Source organism: Eleginops maclovinus, chromosome 5 (assembly GCF_036324505.1).
Source record: "Eleginops maclovinus isolate JMC-PN-2008 ecotype Puerto Natales chromosome 5, JC_Emac_rtc_rv5, whole genome shotgun sequence".
Classification (NCBI taxonomy): domain Eukaryota; kingdom Metazoa; phylum Chordata; class Actinopteri; order Perciformes; family Eleginopidae; genus Eleginops; species Eleginops maclovinus.
Genome location: NC_086353.1, coordinates 25839942 through 25850203, shown reverse-complemented (window position 1 = coordinate 25850203; position 10262 = coordinate 25839942). Strand labels below are relative to the sequence as shown.

Below are 10262 nucleotides of genomic sequence, written 5' to 3'. Positions count from 1 at the left end.
TGCCTTCTAACTCTTACTGGGTCTCAGTTCCCCAACAGGTTCCACCTCTGTCCTGCCTCTCATTTACCTTTTCTCTTTCTGTTTCATACATACATAGTGCAATACAATATATTTTCCACATTTTCCACAGTACATGTCTAACCTGGATATCGAGTGTGTGCATATCTCCATCCTATCAGGTCTGACCTCTTCAACCCATAGATCTAAAGTATCACTGCTGTATAGAACAATACCTGGTCTGACATGGTTTTTGTCTTTGAGGGCGACACCTGACAACTAAAAACAAACACATTTGAATGTTTTCCACCATGTGCGGCTTTATTTTGATAATTTCTAGACAATTTGCCAAAAAAGGGACCCAACTTTTCCAGTGTCAGCAAGGGATGTGTCTTGTTAATCTTCCAGGCCCTCTTGTTGTGGGTACAGCTGCTCAGCTGTGAGGAACACTTTTGGTGTGATTTAGGGTCAGAATAACAGCGTTAGTCATACTTACGTTTTGTGCATTGTTGATAATCAGGTTTGCCAAGTCAAGTCAAATTCAAACATCCCTTCTTTGTCAGTCTTTCTGAAACAATAACGGCTTCACAAAGACGTGTCTAGATGCTTACGGAAATCCTGTTCCTTCCAACGAGATCAGACCACAGCAAAGTCAAGTTCTTTGCAAACATGTTACATGTTTAATGATAGCAATACATTTTAAAACACCAGAACATGTGTTGGAAGAGAACTGAAAGGCAACACATCTGTTTGCTGTGCAACCTACAGCTAGAGCCCATTACATACAAACACCTACACACACAAACACGACTCTCTGATATATATATATATATATATATGTTTTTACTTTACATCTTTTCACAGGCCTTTGTTCTTTGATTTTTTAATAAGAAAAAGGAGGATTGACATTAAAAAAGACGGTAACTCCTCTGGCTTCAACCAGGGAAAAGAGGGGAACTGAAGTTTTGCAGAGCCTACATCTTTTGGGCTTTGTATCTAAAAAATGAAAACATTTTTATTTGAAATTCTTCAATCTTCTGGATATCAGTACATTACATTTTCCTTTCTATTCTTTAAAAAAAATCAGAGCAAATAAATATACTTACAATCAATGTGACATACAAATGAGCATGATCATACAAAAGAAGGTGCATTTCCCATTCACAGCATGCTGCCTCCAGAAGGCCACTCTTAAAGGACAGTGTAGCAATATGAGAAGCAGAGTGGACTTTATGAGATAACACAAATCTGTTGAAACAAAGTGTGTTAACACTGCCTCTGATCGCCTCCATGAAAAGTTATGGGAATATATAAAGTGCTTGAATGGAAGAGTCTGACATGTTGCAGAGTATACTACTCGTTATCTCAGCAACAGTCAGGAAAGAAGAGGCGGATGTTACTGATAGGTCCAGGGCGCGGTTAGCCTAGCTTAGCACACAGACTGCAGGCATAGGGAAGCAGTAAGGAGCTTTTTCTTAGTGTGTTTATCAATTGGAGCCTTTGATTCCTTGTTCAGATTTTGAAAAAGCGTTCTGCTCTCTGCCAAAACCAAAACCAATAACATACTGCACTACAAGTGAAGATCCTTAAGTGAAAATGCTACTTAAGTAGAAGTACAGAAGTGTTCTTACTATAAGTACGGTGCATACAGAAAGGCATAGTATTTCACATTTTTTTATCATTAGCACTTTTATCATTTTATGCATGTTGAATCATTTTAATGTTGTAGTTTGTTAATGTGGAGTCAGTTTTAGATATTTGACATATATTCTTTTAAAACACTGTGTATATTAAAACATACAGCACTGCATCACATCATGTGTTTTTATGTACTTATGTGCAAAGTAGCTAGTTACTATGAGTGTTTCATAAATGTAGTGGAGTAAAATGATGTGTATGCAATAAATGAAAATACTCAAGTAAAGTAGAAATGTGTTAAATACTATTCCCGTATATTACTTGACTAAATGTACTTTGTAACCCCAACACTGCACTCTGCGAGGAGAGGGCTGGAGCTCCAATGTGGGAAATCTGCTACAATAGATCTGCAAGCATGCCGTTTGAGCAGAAGCAGAGCAAATATCAGGGGTTATACAAGGGTGAGTTCAGGGTTTTTGGGGAAGACATTAGAAAATCTGAACAAGAAATTATACTCTCTCTAGAATGAAGGATAGGGGGGAAAAACTCCATGAAGCAGACGTTTTAAAAACCAATTCCCAACACCTCCAGCTTTCTTATTTTTATGTTGAATCTTATTTACTAGCAAGTCATTACATTTCAAGCTGGGCTTTATCATAGTAAGTCTGGTCTTTGTTCAATTCCTTTTGGTGTAGTGTCTGTGGGTGTGCTGTACCACAAATTGCCTCTTTGAGGACGACAGTTTTCTGATCAAAAACTAAGAAATGCCTTCCGCTGGTATTGTTAACACTAACATCTTTCTGCTCAGCAAATCAAAGTTTCTTCTACATCAATTCCAACATGCCACTAAGACAGCTTTATAGTTGTTATCATTTATATAGGTTTACTTTTTGACTGAGCTAAGCTAACTACGCTAGCAGGTTCCCCTTTCTTCCCGTCGTCCCGGCACCTCAGCATCCTTTCATATTGCACAGAGTGAGAAACTACATTTAGTAAAGACAGCAGTCCTCCAAACAATTCATATTACATCTTTAACATTTAGAATCACAGTAAAATAAGGCAATAACACATGTTATTTTCTAACTCCTGCTTAACACCTAATACGTTTTGAAAGTATGTCAGACAATTGAAAAAATCACCTTCATTAATTCTAGGAGCGTTACACTGTGATCATTGCTGTGCATGTTCCTCATCCTCCTGGATCAGCTTATGTGTGGAAGGTTTGTAGACCAAAACAAAACTTAATGACAAATTGATGGATAAAGTGTTACCAACACTGTATCAGGCACTCTTTCACAGTCTACTCAGTGACCTCTCTCAGTTTAAAACACAGTAAGAGTAAGAAAAGGTGGAGATCGCTTCAGGGGTCATCCTTCCCTCCGCCTTTAGAACATAATTCACATTTTACTGCTATGATCTAGGACAAATATCAACTGTGCATGCCATGAAACCACAGGAGACAGCTTGCCTTTTTGTAAGTGCTTACATAAGATGCTATATTTCCCATGTAAACACAAACGGTCTGAGGATCAGTTCCAGGTGTGTGTCCCCCCCCTCCCCCCCCGTGGTCTGTCTACAGGCCGCACTGTGACTGCTGCCGGTGTCTGCGGACGCTACACATCTGGCTGAAGGACTGTCCGCAGCGCGAGCAGCTGTAGGGTTTCTCCTGCGTGTGGACAGTGCGGTGCCTCTTCAGGTGGCTTGAGGAGATGAAACTCTTCCCGCACAGCGTACAGCGGTAACGCCTCTCCCCAGTGTGGATGAGGAGGTGGACCCGCAGGTTGTTGGGCTGTGCAAAGCCCTTTCCACAGTGGGGGCAGGTGTAGGGCCTCTCTCCGGTGTGCACCCGCTGATGCTGCTCCAGGGCTGCTGAGCTGGGGAAGAGACGACCGCACACAGTGCACACCGCAGGCTCTTTAGCAGCTACACTGCTCCTGTAGGGCCGCCTCGGGCTGGTCGAGGTGGCAGAGGGCGCTGTAGGGGCAGGGGGCGGAGGAGGTGGGGGAGGTGGTGCAGACACAACAGTGGCAGCGGTGGCAGCGGTGGCAGCGGCGGCTGCTGCTGCCATGTCGAAGGAGGCAGCGAAAGCAGTCATTTCATGAGCGCCACTGGTGAAGAGCATGGTGGGAGGCCCATCCAGACTGTCTGCCCCTCCCTGCGGGGGGAAGGAGGCAGAGGGATGGCCGGTGTCCGTGTTCCCCAAACCCAGCTGTGCAACTGCATACGCAGCACCAAGATGGCTGACCCTCTCCTGCATCCAGGCCAGGTCCAGGCCCAGGCTGTTGAGGCGCTCGGGGCTGGGCTCGTCCGAGGCTTCAGGGGCCTGAAGTTCCTCCTCTGCAGCCTCATCTGTCTGGACCTCCGGCTTCAGAGCACCATCTGTCAGGCTTCCTTCTGAGTCCCTGCAAGCAGCTTCAGGGTCCGTGACCCCCCCACTGCTGACTGTCAAACTGTTGCCCAGAGGCCAAGCTATTTTACGTTTAGCTCGGGGCCTGCAGGTCAGGTTCATTGTGGCCATAGTGGGGGGGGGGGAAGGCTGGGAGGTAGAGCAGGAGACGTTGGTGTCAAGAACAATTTCACTCGGGATGGGGTCCTCACTGGGCTCCATAGCTGAAGACATAAAGACAGGTACAGGGAGAGTGGAGTTAGAGAGAGAATCAAACATTACTCTGAGGGATTCTATAAAGTCAGACCAAAACTGAAGAGAAAAGAACAGAGCACAATGAATTAAGATAACCTTAAAAATTGTGAATAAATCCGATTCAGGGACCAGGGTCGAGGTAAGACCCTACCAAAGATATTCTCCTTGACTGAGGCGTGATAGGGCATCAGGTATGAGGAAGCTAAATCACCAGGGGAGGGGTCTCGCACTTCTCTCCTGTTGACAGCCAGCCTGCCAGGCTTTACCCAGGGTTCAGTGTTTTACCAGACTGTGGTGAGTGGAGCTTGGAGCTGGGTCTGGGGCATCTATGCTGGGGACATGTCCCCACTACTTTTTAAAAGTAGAACTTGTTAAAAATGTTCGGATAAACAAGAACACTGGTTTATGTTGCGCAAGAGAACGCTCATCCTGAGAACAGCTGGTCCTTGAACACTTGGTGGGTGTGTTTCTGTATTACTTCAGTGAAATATCTGAATGCTTCTTACACCACTGCTACCATGAGTGAGGAGCTGTGTGCTACAGCAGCCTGAATTTACAAGAAATATTTACAACTGAAGTCTATTCTGAAAAGAGCAGATTGTAAGCCAGGCTGAGTTTGTAAATGAGCAAACAGTTCAGAGTGTCAGCGCTGCTCCTCGTCCTGGAATGAATCAGAGTTTGATAAGCCCGGCCTCTTCTTCCTGCTCTCACACACAGCCAGCTCCACTCTGTATTTCCTGGTTCCTCCTCTTTAGATCTACACTGAGGAGGATGGGTGTAACCACATGCAGGTAAAGAACAAGAGCTGACAGACCACATTCACTGCACACACACATGCTGTTCAGATTACAGCTCACACTAGTTTCAGCTCTCAGGAAGTGAAACTCAGACACTCGCTGCCACTGAGAGGAGAGATGGCAAAGAAAGGAGTTCAGCTGGACCGGGAAGTCTTCTCTTGTCCGATCTGTCTGGATCTACTGAAGGATCCGGTGACAACTACCTTTGGACACAGCTACTGCATGAAGTGTATTGAAGGCTTCTGGGATGGAGAGGATGAGAAGAAGATCCACAGCTGCCCTCAGTGTAGGGAGAGCTTCACAACGAGGCCTGTCCTGCTGAAAAACACCATGTTAGCAGCTTTAGTGGAGGAGCTGAAGAAGACTGGACCCCCCTCCTGCTCCTGCTGATCACTGCTATGCTGGAGCTGAAGATGTGGCCTGTGATGTCTACACTGGGAGAAAACTGAAGGCCTGCAAGTCCTGCCTCTTACTGTGAGAAACACCTCCAGCTTCATTATGAGTTGCCTGTCTTTAAAAAACACAAGCTGGTGGAGCCCTCCAAGAAGCTCCAGGAGAACATCTGCTCTCGTCACGACGAGGTGATGAAGATGTTCTGCCGCACTGATCAGCAGTTTATCTGTTCTCTCTGCTGTCTGGAGTAACATCAAGGCCATGACACAGTGTCAGCAGCAGCAGAGAGGACTGAGAGGCCAAGCGAGCTGGATGGGAGCTGACAAAGCAGTGGAGGACAGTGAGAAGACGTTCACTGAGCTGATCCATCTCATGGAGAAGAGAAGCTCTGATGTGAAGCAGCAGATCAGATCCCAGCAGGAGAGGGAAGTGAGTCATGTCAAAGAGCTTCCGGAGAACCTGGAGCAGGAGATCTCTGAGCTGAAGAGGAGAGACACTGAGCTGAAGCTGCTGTCACACACAGAGGACCACAACCAGTGACTGCACAGCTACCCCTCACTGCCAGCCCTCAGTGAACCTACACACTCATTCAGCACCAACATCTGTCCTCTGAGCTACTTTGAGGATGTGACGGCGGGCGTGTCAGCAGTCAGAGACAAACTACATGACGTCCTGAGAGAGCAATGGACAGACGTCTCATCGACTGAAGTGGAGGTTTTACCGTCACCAGTAGAACCCACCACCAGAGCTGGGTTCTTAAAATATTCACAGGAAATCACACTGGATACAAACACAGCATTCACACTGCTGTTATTATCTGGGTCTCTGAAACCCATGGCTCCACAGAGTGCAGACCACATTCACTCAGCCGCTACATGCTGGACTTTAGCTTTATTCTGGGACCACAGAGTTGTGTAAACTGAAATAGCCTGAAGTCATTCAAAGTGCTCTTCTACTTCTTAAGGCCACCGTGTGTCCATCAGAGCTGATTGTTCTGTTCAGAGATCAGCTGTCAATCAAACATTATGGGGGGGCTTCAACATCCTCTCATGAGCTGTTCTGTTGGATTTTGGATTTCCTTTAGGCTCCTTCCTGTGTCTGTGTAGCCATGGAGGCTGTCACTGCTCAGGAGGATTCTTGTTAACCTGAACTGATGTTTCTCTGCTTGGAAATGTAAACTTTGCTCTGAATATTTGTTGAATATTTCTATTGATGCATTTATATTTTCTTATCTCTCTTTGACAGAAAGCATCAGATATTATTCTATTATAGATACTTTAGTCTCACTACTCTGGGGAAAAAAAGACACATTTATAAATACATTTTTTATTGAGACAGTAAATGTTATAGTTGTTGCCTAAACCGATTATCAAATGAGCTACTCTGATTTTTATAAAACATATTTTATCAGAAAATGTCAATTTAAAATGATATTAATTACCATTATGATCAAAAAGTCAATCCTTTATTATTCTGTTTTACAAAGCTGGGATTCTGGTTAAACAAATTGATTGTGTGGGAAAAAAATCCCCATATTATTACATTTATTATGTGCAGTCTAACTGTTGCTGTTGCCTTATCACTATGATGTTTGGTATAAATGTAGTTATCATGATAATAATCAATAAGTAAATCACTTATTATTTGGGTTTCACAAAGCTGAGATTCTGGATAAACAAATTGGTTGTGTGGATGAAGTGAATCCGATCAGGAAATCATTGAACAGACGTTACTGATGGGATGTATGACCAAATTAAATGTGTAGATAATAAATAAAGGATTTGTTAAAAAATAAACAAAGTTGTTTGGATTTTCTCAGAAAATAAGAACTGTGGAAAACTAACTTTTATAATACGTACACATTTCGTTCAGCAGGATGATCTCCACATCTTAACACCACTTTATGATTCCTGGAGCTTCAATGTAAACGCCCAGAGTAAAAAGCTAACGTTAGGCTTGTTAAGTGTTATATTTTATGTGTGATAATCTCTTCAGCTTGTGTTAACCACCGACTTTATTTCAGGCATCTCACCAAAAAACACATTAAAGTACACGTTCACTTTGAGATGAGGGAACTGGGAGTGTTAAAATTCTGCTCCAGGCTGTGTGGGTGAGGTTCATCAGTTGTTGTAGCAACATCTCTTGTGTGTGTTTATAACAGTAGAAGGTGACAGGGATGAAAACGGTACAATGCCAACCTTCCTCTTAGTTCATAACATAAAAAAAGTTACGAGCTGGACGTTGAGTAAAAATGCCTGCTATGATTAAAGGTGAAAACAGAATAATCATCTGATGTTGTGTAAACTTTTCATCAGCTATCCTCTAAGTTATATTTATATTCTGCATTGTAATATTAAAACAGAGAAACATTGAAACATTCAGAACAATGGAACGTGATATAATCATGAACAGAGCCGCACTCACCCTGCGCCCTGATGTTGACCTCCACCTTGAGGTCCAGGTTGCAGTCATCTCCTTCCACTTCCTCCTGCTTCACCAGGGGCAACACCTTGGCCTCCTCCTGCTAGTACACAATGAAAAGCAGTTTGAACATCATATAGACATATTAGCATTATATGAAGTTCATTTACCATTTTGTTACGGACACAGGAGGAACATTTGAGATGAAAGCTAAGTTAACCAAGCTAGGGTCTGAGGCTTTTTTTACTACCCAGCCTGAAACATAAGTTAAGGCTTAAAGTTATGCAACAAAGTTGTTGTTCCTGCTTTAAGGTGACATGTGCATAAAGAAAACATTTCCCAATTTGGGATAAATAAAGTATTTCTGATTCTGATTCTGATGTACAGTATGTGCAATGACAGGATGCTAGCCACTAGCTTTCCGCCCCACCGATGATCCGACTCGGAGCGGAGTCAGCACTGCCACGAGGGCACAGACCAGAGCCACCCACTTTAAGCTTCCCAATGGCTCCTCAGAAACCTATTGGTACATGCATGTTTTATACAGTTTAGCTTGGGACAGCAGTTTGTTTTGCCAAGATGGGATAGCTTGCATTGCGCACAAGACTAACCGTTTTGCTGAAGAATCCTTACCTTTGAAATGTGATGGATGGGTTTGTCTTCAGAAGCAGCAGGAAGAGACGGCACCAGAGGAGGATGGTCATCAGCTCCTGAGAAACAGAGCAGAAAATGTTGTTGGCGTGTTACCTGCCATCTGTGTCATCATTATATGCAACATCTTGACTGCTCCAGTAATTAGTATCTGATTTGCAATCTGTGGCTATGAAGATGTAGTGATTCCATAATATGATTAAGATGTCATACTAACATTCACCCAAGCATCAATTAAAAGAAGGAGAGCACCAAAACTGCTCATTGTTGCAAAAAGTCTTCTTATGTTTATGCACAAACATCTGGGCATGTGATTGCTGCAAACCTATTTTTGAAGGTGTGAGCTGCTTAGTTGCCAGCTTTTGAACATCTGTCCTGAACCTTATGACTATCCAGCTTTAAATTATGAAATGTACTTTTTTAGTTCGTGCCATCACTGTTTACTCTTATTACCCGAGACAAACTGAGGCCACGTACTCCAGGAGAGCCCACTGGACACTTTGAACTGAGAGGAAGGAGCAGGGGGGATCTTAAAGAGTTCTGCAAATGACACTAACACTATTTCCATATGACTGTGGTGTAAATGTCATGAACAGCAGCCTGCACATGGTACATTCAGGTGTGATATTTAGTCTGCATGATGTTGAGGTCCACAGTAGTGCAGGAGCTGTAGGAGCACAGTGTGTGTGAATGCACCAGCTGATGAATAAGCATGTTTCTGTCTGACAGGTCTCTGGTGACTCCTTCAAATGTATGTGACGATGCAGCGCATAGGCCAGCTGCAGCCCTGCCTCCTCCATCTATTTACCTTCGGGTGGCCTAAAATGAACGGCATGCATCTCCTCCCTTTGACTCCGTCTCCTCATCTTCCTCTCATAGCTCCTCATCTTCACGTCTATCTCCTGCAGTTTCCGCCGCAGCGCGTCGTTCTCCTTTTCGCTCCTCTCGCGCTCCTGGTCCATCTGTGAGCGCAGCGCCGCATAGCCATCGTCCACCAGTTTGCAGATCTCCGCCACAGCCGAATTGGCCAGGATCTCTATGATGGAGGCGATCTGAGCCTGAAAGCCGACACAGTCCGCCATCATTGCCAGCTCCGCGCGGACAGACGCGCGCGGCAGGCGGCTGCTGCGGTGCACGGGCGTCAACAGATGCACGCGCTGGTGTATGATATAATATTAGTGCTGAGTGTTTCTGTCTGCCTGCTGTTATGTTGAATATTGTGGCTCTGGAGGTGCGAGAGTCGCCCCCTGATGACGTCAGTTTGTTGTTCAGCATCACTTCACAGACAGCTGGGTCATTCTTTTCAAGGAATAAAAGGTTTACAAAATCTAGTTTTACATTATCATCAATGATTCAGCCCTTTTGTCAAAATAAAAACAAATATTTTAAATAACGACTTTTTGTCCAAGTGTTCTGGATAATCATTGCTGTGGCAAAATATCTGATACTATTATTATCATGGACAATATTGGTCATTTTGAACTTTAAATGTTACTGACACATTTCATTTATTATACGCTAAATTCCTTCTTTTTTAAATTGATTAAACTCTTTTCCAACAATATATTATAGTTCTCAGATATATATTAAACACGTCTCTGGAGTGTTTGGCTGAAACACCAAACAGATCACTGTGTGTCTGTAGCTTTAAATGCTAATGAGCTTCTGCTGGCCACGCCGATCTGCGAAGTGATTGGTTTAAAAAAACACAATGGTGCTCTAGG

General features: G+C 43.8%; 1 protein-coding gene and 1 pseudogene across 2 annotated transcripts; one reads left to right on the top strand and one right to left on the bottom strand.

Moving 5' to 3' along the window:
• Positions 1-363: 363 nt before the first annotated feature.
• LOC134865119 (zinc finger protein 853-like) lies at positions 364-9724 on the bottom strand. Of its 2 annotated transcripts, none has more exons than XM_063884541.1 (4): positions 9347-9724; positions 8521-8597; positions 7891-7990; positions 364-4245 (listed from the first exon to the last, which is right to left on the bottom strand). In XM_063884541.1, the coding sequence occupies exons 1-4, from the start codon at positions 9621-9623 to the stop codon at positions 3209-3211; spliced, it is 1491 nt and encodes a 496-aa protein (XP_063740611.1). In that variant the 5' UTR covers positions 9624-9724; the 3' UTR covers positions 364-3208. The 2 variants fall into 2 exon arrangements, with proteins under 2 accessions (XP_063740611.1, XP_063740613.1); XM_063884543.1 differs by having other exon boundaries at positions 7891-7987.
• Positions 4961-7244, top strand: LOC134865120 (E3 ubiquitin/ISG15 ligase TRIM25-like; annotated as a pseudogene).
• Positions 9725-10262: the final 538 nt, after the last annotated feature.

Bases quoted from the DNA above. Each gene is read 5' to 3' on its own strand.
- LOC134865119 (XM_063884541.1), bottom strand. From the start codon at position 9,623: ATGATGGCGGACTGTGTCGGCTTTCAGGCTCAGATCGCCTCCATCATA. The intron at 8,598-9,346 runs GTAAATAGATGG...TCTGTTTCTCAG, and splicing joins TCATTTTAGGCCACCCGAAG to GAGCTGATGACCATCCTCCT. The intron at 4,246-7,890 runs GTGAGTGCGGCT...TTATGTCTTCAG, and splicing joins GGTCAACATCAGGGCGCAGG to CTATGGAGCCCAGTGAGGAC.